General features: G+C 39.2%; 1 protein-coding gene across 1 annotated transcript in view; it reads right to left on the bottom strand.

Annotated features, from left to right (window-relative positions):
* The window catches only part of LOC143962515 (uncharacterized), a 189,382-nt gene that overhangs the window by 120,249 nt on the left and 45,745 nt on the right, over positions 1-23,388 (bottom strand). The window contains exons 6-7 of the mRNA XM_077471790.1: positions 22,239-22,283; positions 695-769 (exon numbers count right to left, since the gene is read on the bottom strand). Coding sequence (XP_077327916.1) covers positions 695-769; positions 22,239-22,283 — 120 coding nt within the window. The remainder of the gene's footprint in view (positions 1-694; positions 770-22,238; positions 22,284-23,388) is intronic.

Here is a 23,388-nt window from a genome sequence, read left to right as displayed (position 1 = left end):
GGCGACATACAACACGTACAACGAGCCGAGGAAAATGAAGTTTAATAGCCAGTGCGATTCTGAGCAGGTGTGGAATTTTGTGCGTCAAAAGTGTCTACACACGCTCAGAATTTACAAGAACGGATTTTGTTGTCAGAAAATTTGAGATCCAGCTCTCAAAGATTTGTTGTCGGAAATTCCGACAGCAAATGTCTGATGGAGCATACACACGGTTGGAATTTCCGATAACAAGCTCACATCGAACATTTGTTCTCGGAAATTTCGAGCGTGTGTACGCGGCATTAGGGCTGTATTTATTTAAAAAAAAAAAACAGCATAGAAACCTCATGCACATTTGTTCTGTGGAAATTGGGACAATATTGAATGCCATTAGGCTATTTCCTCTCCAGGTCAAATGTTCCTCATAGACTGAATCAAGAAAATGCCACCTTATTTCCACTAAATGGAACTGATGATCATAGGAAATAATTACCTATGATGGTAAGCTCCATCTCACACTCATATTATGGTGTTTTCCCGATTTTACTCTATTCTGTATGAATAAATAACATTCAACCTGGTAAGAAAATGGCTTAAAAAAAACTTTTTTTTTTTTTTTTTTGCTTTCATTTACAGGGAACGAATATATATGCAGTTTTAAGCAACAAATAGCTCCGCAGATTTTTTTAGGGTGGGTGCAAAATGAGAAACTCACTATTCATCTTCCAGACCTCGTCTAGGAGTTTCCCCACAGCTCCCAAATTCCTCTGAATCTTGTTGAAAAGAGAACCTGTAATACAAAGAATGGCAGGTTACCTCGGCTGCAGAGCTGCTCCCCTCTATACACATGAGCAATGAGAGGGAAAGAGATTTTCCTTCAGGGCTATAGACATGGGCATGCACACAGGGTGAGCAGGGTGTGCCTGGGTACACCCTAATTATCTTGTGCACATTGTTGCTTTGTGTGCAGGTGGGGAGATGGGAAAGATCTCCCTCTTACTGGCTCTGCCTTAAGAGAAGTGCTTACACAGGGAGAACAATGTGATGCGGCCATATATACAGGGCTGCTGATAAGACAACCAGCCCTCCTGTACTGGGCTCGGGGCCCCATCAGTTAAAAAGGGGGGCCCAGGCACCTGCTGAGCAAGAGGGCCGGCTGTACTGTCTTATTGCAGACACCAATCCTCTTCTGCCTCCCCCTGCAGCGTTGCCAGCTTCTCAGTTTACATCGCAGGGGGTAATGGTTCAAGCACATCTGCCCAGGCCCTCTTTCCCCCACAGCACTACCAGCTTTCCCCCACAGTGCTGCCCTCCTCTCCCACAGTCCCTTTCTTTCACAATTCAGACAGACATATCAGCCTTCATATTTCACCGGGCTCCTAAAAAAAAAATTATAAAAAATAAATAAATAAAAACTACTGACACCAATCTCTGCTCTACTGACACTGTCTGCTGCTTTACTGATATTCACACTGTTTTGTTGTGATTAGCTGTGATTGGTCAAAGCTAATCACATGGTACAGATGGGCTGTGATTAGCCCTGTCTGTACCATGTGATCAAATTGACCAATCACAGCCAGCAACAGATTTGTACACATTGGATGTCTTGAAAGAAATCCATCTATTGTGTACAACTGTCATGTGACCTGCTGTGATTCATCAAGGTGGTCACATGGTACTGTCAGAGAGCTGGTACTCTGATCAGTCATCGGCTGTGTCCCGTGGACATGGCCGGTGATGGATCACGCCATTGCATGAGCCCTGTGGCTGCACGATCGGTGAATCCTGACATGACATCATATGACACTCACGTCGGGAAGCATCCACATGGCTGTCAATCTGCTATTGGCCAGGCGGGAACTGGTTAATCAGCAAGAACAGGAGTAAAGGCACACGCATATATAATTCAAATAAGATGAAGCCTTAAAATGATACAGCATTGAAAAAAGTGCTCAGTAGCAGGACAGTTTTAATTAACACGAATATGAGTAAATATAAAGAGCAATTTTTAAAAAATAATAAAAAAAATTAGCCCTCAGATGCAGCTGTGAAAAAAAACGGTCAGTGGCAGGACATGTTTTAATGCAAGAGAAAAGAAGAAATGCAGAGACACAAGGCACCGGTCAGGTTTTTCAAACAAGAATGAACAGTTTGGCTTCAGTTGATGCAGCTGTGTAAAAATTGGCCAGTGGTAAGACATTTTTAATCAGCAAGAACACAAGTAAATACAGAGATACAAGGCCCAGATGTCTTGAAACAAGCATTAAAAAGTCAGCCCTCACATGCAATTGACCAAGAATTAAAAAGTTGGTCCCTTTAAATGCAGCTGTGTAAAAAATGTCAAGCGGCAGAATAGTTTTCAGTAGAACAGAAAAAAATTTAGATTTAGAGTTTTCCCTCAGATGATACATCTGTGCAAAAATTGTCAAGTGGCAGGACAGTTTTAATCAGCAATAACAGGAGTAAATGCAGACATATGCACAGATACCTTCAAGCAAGAATTAAAACAGTCAAACAAGAACTAACGCGCACACACGACCGTACTTTCGACGGACTGAACCCCGGAGGACTTTTAAAAGGAGTTGCGACGGAGTTCCGATGAAACGGACTTGCCTACTCACGATCGCACCAAAGTCCGACTGATTCGCACATGATAACATACGACCGGACTAGAATAAGGAAGTTCGTAGCTAATAGCAGCCCATGCATTGTTGTTTGTCTGTCGGACTAGCATACAGACTAACTGATTTTTTTGACCAGACTCCAGTCCGTCAGAAAAAAAAAACGAATTTCCTTAATTATTTCTGAGTCAGCGTAAATCAAAATGTGTGTTTTATTGTATACATCAAAGTAGAAGAATAATACTTACAAAAATAGTATAATGATACAAAAGAATATGTTGCTTCATATATGATTAGAGTCCTAGTAGTGTTCATTCATTTCAAAGATAGAAGAATTCTTAGCCTTTGACCAAGTGTTCTATTGGCTTGGCTTTTAAAATGGCCGAATAACCCTTTGTATGCTGAAGAGAAGTCTGTGTGTTGAGATAGATGGATGGATGTAGTCAGAGCTGTGTGTAGGCGATCAAGAGAGCGTCTTCAAGCAAGCTTTTGCTTATATGAACTCAAAGCTTCTAAATGTGTGCCAAAAGAAATACACACACCCCTTATCCTATTAACATCACCTCTCCTTTTGTTTCTCACAAGGGTGAGGGCTAAGGAGTGGATACCCGAGCTTTTCAACATCTGGTATTCTTCAGACACACAGACTACTCTCCTAATGACAGGAAATGGGGGAAGGAAAATCTTAGACTTTAAACAAAATATCAGTTACATAGGAAAATTTCTTTAAAAGCATATATAAGATTTACAATATCCATCAAAATCCTGATAGTTTTTAAATGTTTACTTTTTCAGTTCACCATGTCACCATCTGGAGATATTATTAATTCAAAGTTGTCTTTCACACAATTCTGGAGAATTCATATTCTTAATAAAGTATAATAAAGCCAAATTAAAATTTTAGGCATTACGAATATAACATTCCCCTTTGAAATATGAATACTAATCATATTTTCAAATATTAGTCCATTCAAACATTCATGTCACAATCACGCAGACTTTGATCCAATAACATGTGGGTCATGTGTAACTGAATCCGTAACTCCGAAACCCATTCTCCTTTTAAGCTTATTTTGCAATAAATCAGCTCCTTTCCTAATTTCACTTCTAATTCGATAATATAATTTTTTCATTCTAAATATTAGAGATGGGCGAACTTCCGACGGGATGTTTCGCGAACGTGAACCGCGAACACGGGCAAAAGTTTGCGAACCGTAACGTTCGCGGCGGGCCTCATTGACTGCAATGGCAGGCAAACTTTAAAAAAATGACAGGTCATATTTTCAGCCACAAAATACTTACTAGCTGTGCACACATAGTCTCACCACATGGCCACTGACATAACACAAGTATGAAGTGAATCTGGGATCGACAACTACAAGCATTGTTTTTTTATCTGTGAAATTTTGACAATTCAGGACTCAGGAGTGCATGAAGGCAATGGAGGAGAGGTCAGGGTAGGCTATGAAGAGGGTGCAGGAGATGATCACCAGCACCGTGATATAGAGAACTGACACCAGCAGCATGATAGAGTGCACTGACACCAGCACCGAGATAGAGTGCACTGACACCAGCACGTGATATAGAGCACTGACACCAGCACCGAGATAGAGTGCACTGACACCAGCGCCGTGATATAGAGCACTGACACCAGCACCGTGATATAGAGCACTGACACCAGCACCGTGATAGAGAGCACTGACACCAGCACCGTGATAGAGTGCACTGACACCAGCACTGTGATATAGAGCACTGACACCAGCACCGTGATAGAGTGCACTGACACCAGCACCGTGATAGAGAGCACTGACACCAGCACCGTGATAGAGTGCACTGACACCAGCACCGTGTACACATGCGTAATTTTGCCCTGTTTCAATGCGCTAAGCAGATTGGCACACACCACTTTACCAACTGTCAAATTGAGCGATGTTAGCCACTGATCTGCCTGTGAATGCAAAGCTGAAAGGAGTGCAGGGCCAGTGTGGCTCTTGGCTTTCAGGTACAACAGATGCCGCACAGCATGGCAACGTCTCACCTGTCATGTCAAATAGGTTATGGGGAGCTTGGGCAGTGCAGCAGAAGAGACGCTAGCAGCAGAAAAGGAGGAGTCAGTCGAGGAGGAGAGGGAGGAGGATGGAGTAGGAGGAGGAGAAGAAGAGCCAGGCCTGCATGCAATTCGTGGCGGTAAAACCAAATCTACATGGGTGCCACGGGTTACATGCTTGACGGGCGTCAGAAGGTTCACCCAGTGGGCAGTAAAAGTGATATACCTTCCCTGCCTGTGTTTGCTAGACCCCGTGTCTGTTGTCAGATGTATCTTGGCACCGACACTGTGTGCCAGAGACACATTCACTTGCCGCTGAACATGGCCATATAGCTCTGGGATGCACTTCTGTGAGAAATACTTCCTTCCTGGGGCCTTCCATTGTTGTGTTCCAATGGGCACAAATTTTCAAAGGCCTCCGAGTCCACCAGTTTATATGGCAGTAGTTGGCGGGCTATCAGTTCTGACAAGCCAGCCGTCAACCGTTGGGCAAGAGGGTTATCTGGCATCATCATTTTTTTTACGCTCGAACATTAGGCCCATGGAAGACTGCCTTTTTGCAAAAAAATGTGAGAATGGCATGATGGAAGGTGGAGTGGAGGACAATTGTGAGGAGAGAGGAGAAGGATAAATAGAAGACGAGGCTGGACGGTGAGAGCCTGGAGTGTGGCTTTGTGTGTTCTGTTGCTCCCACTGGGCTTGGTGATGGCAGCTCATGTGCCTTCTTAAGGCGGTCATCCCTAGGTGAGTGTTGGGCTTACCGCGACTTATGCTTTGACTGCAAAGATTGCAGATGGCAACACTATTGTCAGCAGCGGACACGTTAAAAAAAAACACACTGCGGAGTCATGTGCGGGCATCCTGGGAGCGCCAGATGTGACCGTACATGGTTGATGCCTCGCTCCTGATACATTAGCAGTCTGCTTTGTCCCTTCTGTGCAATCTAAGTTTCGCCTGCTTCTCCTCCCTATCTGCTGGTCCATATCTCCCTCTGAACTCCCCCCCTCTTCCTCTCTTGTGGGCACCCATGTGACATCACTAGACACGTCATCATCGAGGTCACCTTCCCCACCACTATAATTAGAGATCTCGGAGTAGGCAGCAACAGCGGGGACCAACCTCCTCCTTGGGCTGATCTGGGTACTGTCATCAGACTGCTGAGTGGCGGTTGTTGCTACCTCCTCTTCCTGATCCAATGCCAAGAGTGGCTGCGGAAGTGTCTTGATATGGATCAGAAAATAATTCCTGTGACTCAAGCTTAGGGTATATGGTGGTGGTGGTGGTGTTGGTGGTAGTGTCTTTTGGGGGTGCACACAGCAGAGAGTGAAGAAGAGGGTGCAGATCGAGAGGATGAGGAGGGTGCAGAAGAGGAAGGCTGAGTGAGATACTCAACTAAGTCTGGTGTGTCCTTTGACGTAATCGCACGCACCTTCTGCAATTTGCCACTTTGGCTCAAGCCTGTTGCTCCTGCCTTACCCCTACCTCCCCTGCGGAAGGGCCTGCCTCTTCCTCTGCCTGTCATTTTTTAAATTACCCTGTGACAAATGTCTCTAGAGAAGTGCAGTATGTATGTGGAAGAAGGTATAAAACACCCGCTTCAATCTGTTGTTTTTGGGGACCACTGGTCTATAACACCAGTTATAATACTTTTTTTTTATTGCCTTTGTCACTCTTTGTAGTATCGCTGCAGAAACAATCAGCAGTCACAATCCTGCACAGTGGAAATGCACTATACAATGCTTTCTATATGTGCAAGTATTTTATACGTGTATTACACAGCTATATACTGCACACCAAATAGTACACCTATACCAGTCCTTAAAAGGACCTTTGTGGACCTAGTAGCTAGTGATTTGCAAACTGTCCCTCAGTCCCTACAACGATAAAAGACAGCTGCAGAAACGAGCAGTAATCTGCAGCACAGCAATGCACCAGCACCCTATATATAGTACACCTATACCAGTCCTTAAAAGGACCTTTGTGGACCTAGTAGTAATAGCTAGCTAGTGATTAAACTGACTGCCCCTGCTCCACACAGCGTCCTGTCCCTACACTGACAAAAGACTGCTGCAATCACCAGCACAGCAGTGCACAGAACCCTATATACTGTACTATACATATACCAGTCCTTAAAATGACTTTTGTGGACCTAATAGCTAGCGATTTGTGTCACTACAGTCTCTCCCTACTCCACACAGCGCCCTGTCCCTACACTGACATAAGACAGAATGTAAAATGGCCGCCAGATCAGGTCTATTTATAAGGTAGGGGGAATGTCCAATTGTCCATGTGCTGAAATGTCTCAATTGGCTGTCCTGTACCCCATGATGGATGTGTCATCATGGGTCAAAGTTCTTTCACACTGTAAACACATATGTCCGCCGGGCGAACAGTGGCAATAGTCCCCCGAACAAGCGAATCGCGAACACTCAAAATTTCCCGCGAACTGACCACTGGGCGATCAGTTCGGCCATCCCTACTAAATATCAAACATAACTGGAATATAAGGAATAACATAATAATAATAAAAAGAATAACAATAGGATGTGATAAAATATTTCCTGTTGCTGAAGTTATAAAAGTTTTTCCCCAAATTGATACAGTATTACTGAATTTTTTCCACCAATTACTTCATGAAAATTCTGACCATTGATGTGATATTTCTCTCAAATGACCTTGTTCATGTTTAAACAATACTTCTGCATTCTGCAATTCCTTAGACAAAGCTATTAATAAACCTTTATCCTTTTGAATTATATTTGCCCATTTTTCCCATGGAAATTCATCTATTTGGGAAATATTGAGTAGGAAGAGTGCTAATATTTTTCATAAACATATTTGTTAAATTTGTTCTCAACCCATTAACACTTATTGCAACAATGTCTCCTTCTATACAATACAAACCTTGATTTAGATTTTCTGTATTTGTACAAGAAGATAATTTTTTTTAACCCTTTCTGTATCTGACATAAACTGAAAACAAACCTTCTTTTTATCTACACGAGTAATTAATTCAGAAAACATGATGACAGATCTAATTGTTCTAATTCAGAATTTTCATTGTTAAATACAAAATCTGTATACTGTAATTTATAGTATAATAATTGTGTATTGCTGACAGGTAATCCCAAAACAGTGATTGGAACCAAAATTTGTTCTTTTCTGGCTATTGGAATCATAGAAGAACTATAATATACATCCTGTTTGCATCCTATCCATTTATTTACCCATAAATCTGTATGATTTATAGCATATACATATTCTCTGGGTAAATTCTGTAAAATGCCAAGAGGAGTTATTCCACTCTGAAATGCTTGCGCAATTATTTTAAAATTAGTGGAATATTCAGTCTAAATCTCTAAGCATGCTCTGGCTATATGAGAATGTGGTTCACTTATCATCAAATCAAGAGTAATATTTTGAAGATGTAAAATAGATGGACCCATGATATTAGCTGTTTTAATAACCATATTCTAAAATCTGATTTAAATGTTTTTATATTTTAATACCATTACTCCCTACTAAACCAGCGGTTTCTAGATCAGACTTTTAAGTATTAATATCCATACTATTTGTTATACTCCCGATTGTGCCAATCCCTCCTAAAATACATTCAACAACACCACGCTTATTTCTGTTATAATTTCTATTATTAATTCCAAACCATCTCTTAATACCCAATTCCATATTAACCAAATGTCCTTGACATTGTGGAAACCTTGTAGAAATTTTCCATTCTGAAAACATTAAAGTTCCACAAAATAATGACAAACTTTCCTTCTCTCAAAAGAGTTTTGGATTGGAAATGGTTAATCTGAAAAGGAGTTGCAGAGAAACTTTTCTTATTAACACATGGAGGTTTCTTTGGAGACATAACAATAACACTTGCCTTAGCACATTTCACCGGATAATTTCCTATTGATATGCAACATTCATATATACCAGTTTAATTCAAAGATACTCTCATTTGCTGATAAACAAATGTATAATTGATCCAATTCACACTACCAAAAATTCCTTTATGAATTATGATAGTAGAACTGTAAAGAAAACTACCCAAAAATGCAGCATTCCTTTTCTAAGTTAACAATGAATTTCGAGGTAAAGATATTTTTGTATTACATATCAAATGCAAATTATCTTTATCTTCCATCATTTTCAAAGATTGTGGGAAAATATTAATTTCTGGAACAATCCTATCAACTATAGAAATATCAATTTTGACCCTTATTTGAGTAAATGTTCTTGTTACTTTAAAATCCCATGTTCTTACAACATCCCCTTTTTCATCTCCAATTATATTTAAATGTTTTGGATCTAATATCTTCATGAAACTTTGAAAAAGGTAATAAAATTTATCTAAAGGGATAAAGTATTTTCCCAGATCTTGGCATAGTATTCGTAACATCTCCAGACCACATTGTTGAATCATTACCTTTTAAATATATAGACCAGAAACTCCTCAAGAATATATTACATTCAAAAGTTCAGATTTGGTTGTTTAGTCTATAATATCCCTGCATTTTAACAAAATTTGTTTTGGATTCTATCTTTTTTTTTTTTTTTTTTTTTAAGATAATTTTTATTGAAAATGTATACAAATAGGGTACAAAGTCAAAGTTAACAGCAAGTGAAAATACATGAAAGCACGTATACATATGTTAAGGCAGTCAATGATAATTGTACAATGTAAATAAGTGAACGTGGAAAAAAAAAAAAAAGGTACATGGTCCAGTACAATCTTGCATGGCAATAAACCAATACAGGTGTACAAACGTGTGCAATTTTTGTCCCCGCTGCCGGGGATGGTGGGATAGCTACCAGACAGTGGTGCCAGGTAGTTATATAAAGAAAATGGGGGGTCTCAGCTTGAGAAAGGAGTCAGTTATTGTGTATGGGAGGATAGGGTATGATATTGGGAAGGGAGACAAAGGTCAGAAGGATGGGGGGTGTGGAGATAGGGATGCTTATAGCTGAGTAGACAGACCCAGTGGGATATCCGATTAATTGAAAAGCAACTTTGTGTGAATCAAGTCATCGTATATTGTTTAAAGGTGTCAGTAGACATAAAGTGGATCCAGCATGACCAAGTATTGGTGAATTTTGCTGGCGTGTCTTTGGCTTGATGGATTAAGTTTTCTATGGTCATTATATGAACAATGCGCTGAAGCCATTCTTGTACAGTAGGGATAGTCGGGGATTTCCATTTCAGAGGGATGCATTGTCTGGCTGCATTGACCATGTGCATGGCGAGGGATTGGAAGTATAATCTATTGGGTGAAATAGAGTGGTGCAGTAGGAATTGGGTGGGTGAGAATTCTAAATCTAGTGTGGTAACTGCTTGGATTATGTCATGTATTTTGGTTCAGAAGGGCTGAATTTTCGGACAAGACCACCAGAGGTGCAGAAAAGATCCCTGGGTGTCATTACAGTGCCAACAGTTTGGATTCTATTTTAACTTTGATTTCAATATTACTATTATTATTATTATTATTATTATTATTATTATATAATTATTATTATAGATTTCAATATTATTGCTGTGAATGAAACAATTGCAAACAGAAATCATATCCCTGTCCTACACATACAAATACATACAAATCTTCTGCTGTATTAATATCAACATCTCTAAAATTATGATTTTTGTCATATGCATTAATATCAATAACTCTCTCATTTTTGTCCTTTGTAATGATATCAGTGTTCTTATTTTTTAGTTCATCTGTATTGATATCAGTGTCTACATCTCTTTTATTTCTGAATAATGCAAGATTTTTGTTGTATAATTCTTCAATCCTGTTAACGTCTGCATAGCTGGAACAGTTTGTGATATATTTTACCACAGATAAAATTGTCACTAGGGAAAAGATGATACATTTTCTCTCTGTAACACTTTTCTTTTGTTGAACTGACATCTTTTCTTCCCTTTGGGATCCATGATTCCTTCAGGTTAGATTTTTATAATTAATTCCTGAAAAAAGGAATGCAGCATTTGTTATCTCAACATATACAATTTGTTATACCCACATTTTTATTTCTACATACGTTTTTTTCACTGAACTGAGAAGGTATTTGTACCCCTTGAACATCCAAAATGTCAAATGGACCTTGTCAATTACTTTTCCATGTTCCAACTCCTGAAACTTTAGCTCCGCCTGTAACGTACATCTCACCATCTCTGGGTGTGACCTCACATGTGACAATTCTTTAATCTCCATTTTCTTTCTGTCTTAGACTTGTGCTAACACTATTCGCAATGGTTCCATAGCACTATGTCGAGCTCAAAAGCAAGAGGGGTCTCTATTGCTTTTCATAAGCGTCTACCAGTTCAGAATTTGGAATGTAGAGCTGATTTAAATGGAAGATATCTGTTCCTCAAAATCCGATTGTGGGATAAAATTTTCACAATTGCAAACTTTTATATTCCAAATTATGATCAAACTAAGACAATCGCGAGTTATCTTGGCCTTCTAGCAGATTTTGCAGAAGGTACGGTTATTGTGGGAGGAGATTTTAACCTAGTTTTAGATCCATCACTAGATACGTCAGCTCAACGATCAAATATTTCATATTCTCATTTGAGGGCACTTAAAAACAAACTTTTTGAACATAGGTTGATGGATCTTTGGCGGACCCTAAACCCTAAAGATCGTAACTATACATATTTTTCTCTAGCACATAAAACATATAGTAGAATAGACTTCTTTTTAACTGGTCCTAAATTATTGGAATGGAACCCTTCTATAGAAATCGGATCATTCATTTGGCCCGACCATTCACCAGTATTTTTAACAATAGCACCCCCTCAGACTCAGGGTACCAATTGGTCGTGGCGTTTGAATGATACACTTATGCAAGATCAAATCTGTCGTAAAGCAATTGTGGAGGTGATTGATAATTTTATTTCCGATCATGAACAGGATGAAACTGCCTTACCCTTGAAATGGGAGGCCTTAAAGGCAGTAATAAGAGGGGTGTTTATTCAACATGGTTCTCATCTTAAAAAAGAAAAATCAAAAATTATCGAAAATATGTTATTAAAACTTCATTCTTTGGAAACTCGACATAAAGCCCACTGTTCTCCAGATATATCAGCCAATATTTTCTCTACAAGGATATCTCTATTACAGCTATTCAAATCATCTCAGAGCTCATACCAACAAAGACGTGCAGTGGGAAGATATAGATTTGAGAATAAGTGTGGGAAAATGTTGGCTGATATGTTACACCCACGTCAATCACAGACTTTTATACCAAGTATAAAAAAATCATCAGGAGAATTGACATCTGATCCACATGAGCTTCAACAAATTTTTAGGGAATACTTCTCAGCCCTCTATAATTTGACTCCATCATCATTATTGGAGGATAGGGGAGTTGGAGACAATATTATTGGGGAATATGTACGGGAAAACGCTATTCCGACAATAGATACTGTTACTAGGGAATCTTTGGATTCTCCATTCTCACTTGAAGAACTACTAGAAGTAATTGCCAATACTCCAACAAATAAGAGTCCAGGTCCTGACGGGTTTACATCAAAATTTTATAAGACGTTTAGAGAACATATAGCCCCGTTTATGCTCCAAGTGTTTAATTCTATCTCTTTTACGAATCAATTTCCAACACAGACTTTGGAATCTCATATTACTTTAATTCCCAAACCAGAAAAGGATTTAACACTTTGCTCCAGTTATCGACCCATATCGTTGATTGGGATAGATTTAAAGATATATGCTAAACTGATTGCACTCCGTCTTCAACCACTTCTTCCAAGCTTAATACATACAGATCAGGTAGGATTCATTCAAAGTAGAGAAGCACGCGACAACACGATCAAAACTTTTTGTTGATGAACTATGCACAAAGGGCTAAAATTCCAGTATGCCTTCTTTCAGTTGATGCAGAAAAGGCATTTGATCGGGTGGGATGGCCCTTCCTTAAACATTCTTTAATGCAAATAGGATTGGGGTCAAATATATTCCATAAGATCATGGCATTATATACTAAACCGGTAGCTAGAATAAAAATTAATGGTTCATTGACAACTAGTTTTAATATACAAAATGGTACTCGCCAGGGATGCCCGTTATCCCCTTTATTCTATGTTATAGTAATGGAATATTTAGCGACGGCTATTAGACAGAACTTTTACATTTCTGGTGTTCAGATAAAACAGAGGGAAATAAAAATGGCTTTGTTTGCTGATGATCTATTACTTTATATCACTAATAAACACATTGCAATTCCCTCTGTTTTGTCTGAATTCCAGCGGTTTGGGAAACTGAGCAATTTTAAAGTAAATGTATCAAAATCAGAAATCCTTAATGTGTCGCTCGTACCCGAACAGGTTGCAATGTTGAGAGCTAATTTTAAGTTTAGGATTTGCTCTACAGCTGTAAAATATTTAGGTGTTAAATTTACCCCGGACTCAAATCATTTATACTCAATGAACTATGTTCCTCTTCTGCAACGTACCTTACAAGATCTAAAAAAATATGATGTTAAGCAATACTCATGGTTTGGGAGAATTAATATATTAAAAATGGATATAATACCGCGGTTTTTGTACCTTTTTCAAACTATCCCAATTGGTGTCCCTAGATCATTTTTTACCACTTTACAATCGGCGTTTACAAAATTTATTTGGGGACATAAAAAACCAAGATTACAAAAGAAATTATTATCATTACCAAAAACTAAAGGAGGTGCGGGTGCACCTGATCTATATTATTACTATGTCTCGGCTGTTTTGACTAGACTGGTGGACTGGTTTTATTGCTCGGAAACCAAACAATGGGTAAAAATAGAACAAGGGTTGAATCAATTGGATTTAAAGGTATTGCCATGGTTAGACTTGTCTGATAGTAATTTAAATCGAGAACTGTTAGAATCTATGCCTTCCCTCACATCCCATGTGTTGAATATATGGGGCAAAACAGCTATAAAATTGGAACTTTCCTCCTATGTAGGACCTATGACACCTTTATTTGGCAATCCTCTATTTCCACCGGCATTAAATAGGACAAGTTTTCTCATATGGAATAGGGAATCCCATTATAGATTGAGTAATATTTTATGCCAGGGGACAATTCCGTCTTTATTAAATTTATTCCCCAGACAGCGACCATCACTTATGCAAATGTTGGAGTTTTGGCAGTTGCGGTCATTCTGGTGCACAATTCAGTAAGTCTCTGGGTAGAGATTTAACACAACTTGAAACTATCCTGACACAAGATCAAAAACCAAATCATGTTATATCAGTACTGTATAAGATGTTTATTATTAAAAATCACCCGGAGCCCCCAGAATATATAAATAGATGGGTTAATGAGATCAACGCTCAAATTGAGGTTGGGGAATGGGAGAAGGCATTTAATTTTGCTCACTGTCTATCACCGTCAATTAAAGCACAAGAGACGAATTATAAAATACTCTCAAGATGGCACTGGAGCCCAGTGACACTCCACCGTATATACCCAGAAAAATCAGATATATGTTGGCGATGCCATAGAGACAAGGGCACATTGCTCCATATTTGGTGGGAATGCCCCCTAATTTTTAGATTTTGGGGAAAGCTTATGCAATTATATACAACAGTTACTGGGGAGGTAATTCCAAATACACCACAAATCACCCTTCTCTCTATGTTACCAAGAACATATAAAAATGTTAAAAAGAATATTTTAGGACACTGGTTGACGGCGGCAAGAACTGTGATACCGCGGCACTGGCGATCAACCCAGTCGCCTACAATAAATGAATGGGCTCTAGAAATGGATAATATAGAGAGAATGGAGACACTCTTAGCACAAGAAAAAGATACATATGAAAAGTGCCTCCTGGTTTGGACTCCCTGGAGACCGCATAGGAAATTGGTAAAAAATTAAGGAACTAGGACGGAGGAAGGGGGAGGGAGGGACTCGTGGAGGAGAGAGGAGAGAGAGGAGCGGGGGAGGGGGAGAGGTTAGATGTACACCTTTCCCCCTTTCCTCCTCTCTGTTTTTTTTTTTTTTTTTTTTGGGGAGGGAGGGGGAAATAAAATAATAAATGTGATTATTATGTATGTAAGTAATATGTATGTTTGAAAACTGTTTAACTATGTGTAATGACTTATAATAATTGAAAATAAAAAATAGAATTGGAAAGACTTGTGCTAACAACATCTAATTTTATTTTAAATAAACCTTTCCGTTCTTGGTCAACTTGACAGACCACTTATCTTGTACAAAAGATAATTTTGGTTTAATAACGAAATAACAAAATGTTACAAGAACAATATCAATTGTAGAATATCAAAAATAGATTATTCTTACAATATTACACAAGATTTAAATCCTTTATGTGTGTAAAAGTAACAACAATTCTTCATGCTGTATATGTGTCTTGTGTGTTCTGGAGTGAATCTCCCTGGAATGTGTGTCCTGCAGTAATTGACTGTCTCCTCTCCTGTTACATGATTCTACTCCTAAAACCAACTCCCTCCTTTTTCCTATTTAAGATAGCTTAAAAGCTCTGCTGGGCTATACTGTTCCACAGAGTGCCCGCGACTTTTGAATGAGCAATTTGCCTCCCACCTTTCAAAAAAGATGGACGTTACTCATTCCAAAGTTCCTAAGGCCGCGTACACACGCGGGGACTGTTCGCCCAACTTTGTCCGTCAAACAGTTTCAGCAAACAGTCCGCTCAAAATTAGCATGGACGGACATGGCCACACACGACGAACGAACAGTTTGCTGAAACCGTGCGCGATGACGTGAACAGCACGTACGACGGGACGAAAAATACGACGTCCTATACACTGCATTATAACTTTCGGCGTGTAAATCCTTTCTGAGCATGCGCGGAACTTAGTTTGACGAACAAGCCTACACACGAGGGGACTGTTCGCTGAAACAAAGTTTCAGCGGACAGTTTTTCGGAAATTCCGAAAAACCTTGTTCAGCGGACTGTTCGCTGAAACTGTCCGCTGAAAGCCCACACACGAGCGGACTGTCCGCCGAAACACTGTTCAGCGGACAAAGTTGGGCGAACAGTCCCCGCGCGTGTATGTGGCCTTAGGGTAGGCCTATGAGTACTATGTATAAAAATATTTTAAACATATACAATCCTTTTTTTACCTTTAAAACAAATACTACATATCAGTATATATACACATAATTTGTTAATAATCTCCTAATCAAGACATATTGTAAAATAAAAGACTTATATTTTTAGCTAACGCAATTACATTTTTTTATCATGAATTAACTTCCTTTCTCAACTAGAAATGTGTAGAGGGACCATTTTTTTGCATAACATCTGCAACCATTTTTACCACTTCTCTATTGCCTCTCTTTGAGGTGAAAACAAAAAAAAAATAATGGCATTTTCCTTCCTGTTTTTACCTCAAAAGGAGAATAATTTCTTACTGTCAGGGCTGGCTTAGCCCTTCCTCCTCTGGGCTGGCCGCTCAGCTGTCCGCTAATTGCCAGCTCTCATCTCTCTTCACAGTTACCAGCTGTTCCCGATGATGCTCATCTGACCTGCCTATTTAAAGCCTTCCATCTCACTTCTCCTTTGCCTTCACGTTGGCCACATCACAAGGAACCATCTCCTGCTGTTTGTTTCAAGACTGACTTGCTGACATCCCTCCTGGCTTCTCATCCTGCTTGCAGTTGCTCTCCTTGGATCCCTGACTTCAGGCCTGGCTGATTACCCAATCTGGTTAATGAACTTTGGACTGGCTGACTACCCAATCTGGCTACTGGACTCTGGCTATGCTTGACCACGCTTTTTTCTATTTACCTTTTTATTAATAAACAAGTGTGATTTATTTGTACTTCTGTCTCAGCCTGATTCATGGTTCCTGACACTTACACCCATTAAAATGAATAGAACAGTTTGCTATTATATCCAAACTGAAAAAAAAAAACATGATTAATCAACATCCCAACAATTGTTAAAGCATCATCATTAGTGAATCCCACCTGTAGGTGTTATGGTATAAGAAACACAAAAACCCTTTTAGTCATGATCCTGTTCTCATAAACCAAAAAATTATCCTATGACACCCGGAGAAAAAAACGCAAAGATATCCCCCCTTACGTTTCTCTACAAATTAAGAATTCTGTGTGTCTATTTTGTTCACAACATAAATTTTAACCATTCAGGATGAAATCACTAATTCCCCATACAAATCTGGTTTCTTAGCTAATTGAATGTGTCTGTAGTTCTATTGCCTACAGCTAACTCTCTGTTGTCTTAAACAAAATGTATTCAGTTGCTAATTGAGTACAAAACTGAAAATGTATTCAATTGCTAATTGAGTACAAAGCTGTTCTTTTACCCTCCTTTTCAGGTGAACTAAACCTTTCAATGTTCAGCCTGAACAAAACAAAAAAATAAAAAAACATAATAATCATAACTAGGAGAAATTAATAAAAAATAATAATCCAGAGGATTATCCTTGGAAATATAAAAAATATATCAAAGTCCTCAATAATATTTCAAACGTCAAAACCAAATCTCTGAAGCTCAAATCATAACCTTATTCATAGCAAATAAACATCAACCATAAAAATCTTACCATCCATGCAGTTCATTTAAGGACTGCTAACATTGTTTTTCACAGTGTTATATGCTACATAATGATACCTTTCCTGTCTTAATGGACTATTTTCAATTTGCAATCTTTGCATTTGGGTCATAGAAGGGAAATAAGTTTGATTATTATGACCTCTATACTCCAAATTACTACACCAGCGCACAGAATACACTTCATAGCGCCTTGGCATGGTTTTCGGATAATACAACCTCTTTTGTATATCGTTATTATTATTAGCCAACACACAAAACCTGGCTATGTGACCCTCTCGTTTGCAAACAAAACATTTAAGAGTTGCTCTTTTTGCATAAACTTTCCTCTGAACATATGGCAATGGAAATTTACATTTCTGTTTAATATTATTGAAGTCAATTGACTTGCCACTTTCATTGTCTGATGAAATACTAACAATTGACTCATCAGAAGACTCCATTGTTTCAATTCCTGAGTCAACATCATTAACTCTCACACCTGACTTTGTCACATGTTCATGAGCATCCATTTTTGTTGAACACTGAGCAGTGCAAGAGACTGAGCTTGCAATAATTGCTTTTTAAGTAAACTTATAATATTCTCATGTTCAATCTTTTCCTGAGTCAAAAAAGCTATTTGACTTTGTTTTTCTTTAAGCAATTGCAATAATGCATTCATTTTTTGTTCCAATTCAACTTTTTCAATCAATAATTGTTCAATATGTAACTTCTGTGTTTGTGCAATTTCTGTTACACTTTGACTTGCTGCCTGATTCACTACATAAATTATTTGTTTTTCTGGCTCAAATATCATAGTATTAAAAACCGTAACTAGCTTCATTACATTACGTCATTTTTTCTTTGTTTTAACTAATGAGAATCTATCCTTCTCAATGTCAGTATTTGCCTGAAAGCATTGATTATACATTGATTTACATAAAACAGCATCAGAGACCTGTTTCGATAAACCTCTAAATTCTAATTTACTTTCATCTGCTAAAACATCTAGAAATTCCATATTAATTTTCTACTCACCGAATATAAAACTTTTCCGTTTTCCCGCTGGACTCAAATTACTTCTGTATGACTGAAATTCTCCGGTCTTTCACAATCAATCGATCAAATTTTCTCTAGGTTCTTTTCAATCTTTGCGAAGTTAATTTCTGTTCTTCCCTTTTTCCCCTCTGATCAATGGAAGGAAGTAGAAAAAAAACTTTCGCCGTATTGACTGTCTGGCTGAGCCAATGTAAAAAAATGTCTTATATTTCTAGTTCTCAATTACGATTGTGAGACGAATTTCCTTAATTATTTCTGAGTCAGCGTAAATCAAAATGTGTGTTTTATTGTACACACCAAAGTAGAAACATAATACTTACAAAAATAGTATAATGATACAAAAGAATATGTTGCTTCATATATGATTAAAGTTCTAGTATTGTTCATTCGTTTCAAAGATAGAATAATTCTTAGCCTTTGACCATGTGTTCTATTGGCTTGGCTTTTAAAATGGCCGAATGACCCTTTGTATGCTGAAGAGAAGTCTGTGTGCTGAGATAGATGGATGGATGTAGTCAGAGCTGTGTGTAGGCGATCAAGAGAGCGTCTTCAAGCAAGCTTTTGCTTATATGAACTCAAAGCTTCTAAATTTGCGCCAAAAGAAATACACACACCCCTTATCCTATTAACATCACCTCTCCTTTTGTTTCTCACAAGGGTGAGGGCTAAGGAGTGGATACCCAAGCTTTTCAACATCTGGTATTCTTCAGACACACAGACTACTCTCCTAATGACAGGAAATGGGGGAAGGAAAATCTTAGACTTTAAAAAAAAATATCAGTTACATAGGAAAATGTCTTTAAAAGCATATATAAGATTTACAATATCCATCAAAATCCTGATAGTTTTTAAATGTTTACTTTTTCAGTTCACCATGTCACCATCTGGAGATATTATTAATTCAAAGTTGTCTTTCACATAATTCTGGAGAATTCATATTCTTAATAAAGTATAATAAAGCCAAATTCAATTTTAGATATTAAGAAATATAACACCCTCAGTTGTGTAAAAATTAGCCAGGGACAGAACTGTTTTAATCAGCAAGAACATGACTAAATGCAGATACACAAGACTTACTGTAGATCTATTCAAACAAAAATGAAAAAGGACAGCCCCTTTACATGCAGCTGTGTAAAAATAAATGACCAGTGGCAGGACAATTTTAATCAGAGAGAACTGAAGAAATGCAGAGATACAGGGCATAGATAGATATTTTACAAACAAGAATTAAGAGCTTGCAGCTGTGCAAAAAATGACCAGTGACAGGACAGTTTTAATTTGGGAGAACAGAGGAAATGCAGAGATACAAGAAACAGGCAGATAGAGTGTGTTCTAACAAAGAATTTGCCATAAGATGATACAGCTGTGTAAAAAAATTGGCCAGTGGCAGGGGCTGCCTCACTTCTGGACAATTTCTATCTGTTGATGAAAGCCAGCCACATTTCACTTGATTAAAAATGTGTTGTTGCTGAAACTATCTGAAAAAAAGGCCTTTATGATGTGGTTCAGACATTGTTGCTGTGTTGGTGTCTGAAAGCCAAGCCAATTGTCAAGAAAACAAATAACAGCTACATATTTAATGATGTGCTGCTAGAGCACTCTATCGCTGAGGCTGTCTGTTCTGTCCCACTTGCATGCTTTTTGTTTCTGTTGTGTCAAACTATACTATTATTCTGCTCTACACTGACATCTAATGATGGTTTAGGGCAGGTACACATTTTTTTTTAGCCTATGTGATTTGGTATTGCCCTCTGCTCCCCCCTCCTCCTGTTTAGTGTAAGTTATTTAAATCCCAGCTAGACCCTTACTGGTTTCATCCAAATTCTCTCAGTCAGTGCTAGTTTTTCACTAAGACAAAGCTTAGGAAATCATTTTCTTCTTACAATTTCAAAGACTTGTATAGGGTTTTTCTTTTGTATCATATTTAACCACTTCAATACAGGGCACTTTCACCCCCTTCCTTCCCAGCCCAATTTTCAGCTTTCAGCGCTCTAGCGCTTTCAGTGACAATTGCGCGGTCATGCTACACTGTACCCAAATGAAATTGTTATCATTTTGTTCGCACAAATAGAGCTTTATTTTGGTGTTATTTATTCACGACTCCGTTTTTTTTTTTTTGCGATATAAGCGCAAAAAAAGCGGAAATTTGGGAAAAAAACAATATTTTCTTTTTTCTATTTGAAAAGAAATCCAATAAAATCAAATTTTGTCATAAATTTAAGCCAAAATGTATTCTGCTACATGTTTTTGGTAAAAAAAATTCCGTTAAGTGTATAATAATTGGTTTGTGTGATCACGGACATATGTACGCAAATGATCATGTACATATGTGTGCAGGTGATCACGTACATATGTGTGCAGATAATCATTGGGACATGTGATTTTAGTGGGACATATGTGGGGGACATGTTTTTATTATTAGGGACATGTGTTTTTATTATTTGGGGACATGTATGTTTTGGGGACATGTGTGTTTTGGGGACATATGTGGGGACTGTGTTTTCACTGTGTGGTGTGTTGTGTGTTTACACTACACTGATGATCAGTGAGTAAAAAGCTGTGAAAAGCAGCCCATACTCACTGATCATCAGCCGGCTGCAGCGTTCTGCTCTCCTCTTCTCAGCGGTGACTTCCGTGTGAGGAGAGGAGAGCCGATTGCCTAGCAACCGGCTGTTTGTTTACATCACATGACGGCCGTGATTGGACACGGCCGTCATGTGATCAGGAGGGCCAATCACAGAGCCCTCCTGCCGATCTGAGATGTGCCGTGTCTGGGTGACACGAGCACATCGGGATCGCGCCGCTGCGCGTGCGCGCGCGCGCGATCCCGCTGCTCCTGAATGACGTTCCTGAACGTCCTATCAGGAGCAGGCGGCTCCCACCCGGCCGTATATATACATTGGCCGGGTGGGAAGTGGTTAAGCATTCCCTTGCTGTTTGGGAACCCAATATTCTCAGGATCTCACTGGAAGTATCTGACAATCAACCTGACACTGGCGAAAAATGTCAGTCAGGTAAGTATTTATTTTTACTTTTCCAGTCAATTAAATTTTTTTGCTGTTGGACTTATTTAAATAATTAAAAAAAAAAAATATGCAAAAATTGATCAATCATCTCACACTCTAATGGTCCTGTGCAGGGGCATTGCTAGGTCTACAAAAGATCTGGGGCTAGAGCCCATAGCAGCGTAATAAAGAAAGTCTTATGCTTGGAGCGGACATACGCATGTATATACAGTAATATACATGTGTATATGTATATATCTCCAGAGAGCCCCCCACTCACATCAGGGTCCCCAAAAATCCTCCCCCTTGTATCAGGGTCCCTAGAGAGCCCCCCCCCTTGCATCAGGGTCCCCAGAGAGCCTCCTCCTTGCATCAGGATCCCCAGAGAGCCCCACTTACTTTAGGGTCCCCAGAGACCCTCCCCCTTAAATCATGGTCCCCAGAAACTCTCCCCCTTGCATCAGGGTCCCCAGAGAGCCTCCCACTTACATCAGGGTCCCCAGAGAACCTCCCCTCCCTTTTGGGACCCCTGCAGAGACTCGGGGCTAGGGGCCTCAGATTCAGAGTTATAGCCCCAAAAGCCAGTCCCTAGCGACATCACTGGTCCTAGGTTCCATTAATAAGTAATTTATTGTGGAAAGGAGCCAAGAAAACATTGTGGGCTTGACAAAGGTTCCTTGCAGAGCCACAGGGGGGGCAATGCTGTAATGAACAATGTACAGCCAGTGGAGAATAAATAATACATTTAGAACATGGAGCTCTGACTTCCTGCAGAAAATATAAAACCTAAAGGGCAATTTTGCAGCTACTTTGTCAAATGTAAATCCACTAATTTTAACAGCAAACTTCAGTTTGATGAAATGTCGTGCTTACCCCTTCTGTTAAAAACAGGAACGAATGGGAGATTTACATATTAGAGGGTTGCATAGTTTTTATGTTTACTCAGTTTTTATCCTGGTCCTTAATTACCTGCTACTTCATTTAAATTCCTGGATTTCTTCAGTTCATTTGTCACTGCAAAGGAAGGATAACTGGCATTAATTCATCTTCAAGTTTACTAAAACGTACCTGTCCTATGCTGCCGAACTCCACTGTCTTCCAGAGATATGCCTGTTGAAGACCTTAGCATACATTTGGGAGTGTACAATGTCCATGCCCCTTACTGCACTCTGTGATCTTATACTCCAACCTCATGTGTAGGGATGGCCGAACTGTTCGCCCGGCGGTCGGTTCGCGTCAAATTTTGCGCGTTCGCGATTCGCCAAACTGGCAGACTATTGCCGCTGTTAGCCCAGCGGACATATGTGTTTACAGTGTGAAAGAACTTTGATCCATGATGACACATTCATCATGGGGTACAGGACAGCCAATTGAGACATTTCATCACATGGACAATTGAACATACCCCCTACCTTATAAATAGACCTGATCTGGCAGCCATTTTACATTCTGTCTTATGTCAGTGTAGGGACAGGACGCTGTATGCAGCAGGGAGAGACTGTAGTGACACAAATCACTAGCTATTAGGTCCATAAAAGTCCTTTTAAGGACTAATATAGGTGTAGTACAGTATATAGGGTTCTGTGCACTGCTGTGCTGGTGATTGCAGCTGTCTTTTGTCAGTGTAGGGACAGGACACTGTGTGGAGCAGGGACAGTCAGTTTAATCACTAGCTAGCTATTACTACTAGATCCACAATGGTCCTTTTAAGGACTGGCATATGTGTACAGTATATAGGGTGCTGGTGCACTGCTGCTGACTGCTGCCCTATTCTGCAGCAGTATTTTATCAGTGTAGGTACTGAGGGACAGTCTGCAAATCACTAGCTACTAGGTCAACAAAGGTCCTTTTAAGGACTGGTATAGGTGTAGTACAGTATATAGGGTTCAGTGCACTGCTATGCTGGTGATTGTAGCTGTATTTTGTCAGTGTAGGGACAGGACGCTGTGTGGAGCAGGGACAGTCAGTTTAATCAATAGCTAGCTATTAATACTAGGGCCACAAAGGTTCTTTTAAGGACTGTTATAGGTGTACACTATATAGGGTGCTGGTGCACTGCTGCTGACTGCTGCCCTATTCTGCAGCAGTCTTTTATCAGTGTAGGGACTGTTTGCAAATC

This window comes from Lithobates pipiens, unplaced genomic scaffold, assembly GCF_037356315.1.
Source record: "Lithobates pipiens isolate NorthernLeopardFrog02 unplaced genomic scaffold, aLitPip1_a1.2 Scaffold_8, whole genome shotgun sequence".
Taxonomy (NCBI): Eukaryota; Metazoa; Chordata; class Amphibia; order Anura; family Ranidae; genus Lithobates; species Lithobates pipiens.
This window is presented reverse-complemented; position numbering and strand designations above follow the sequence as displayed.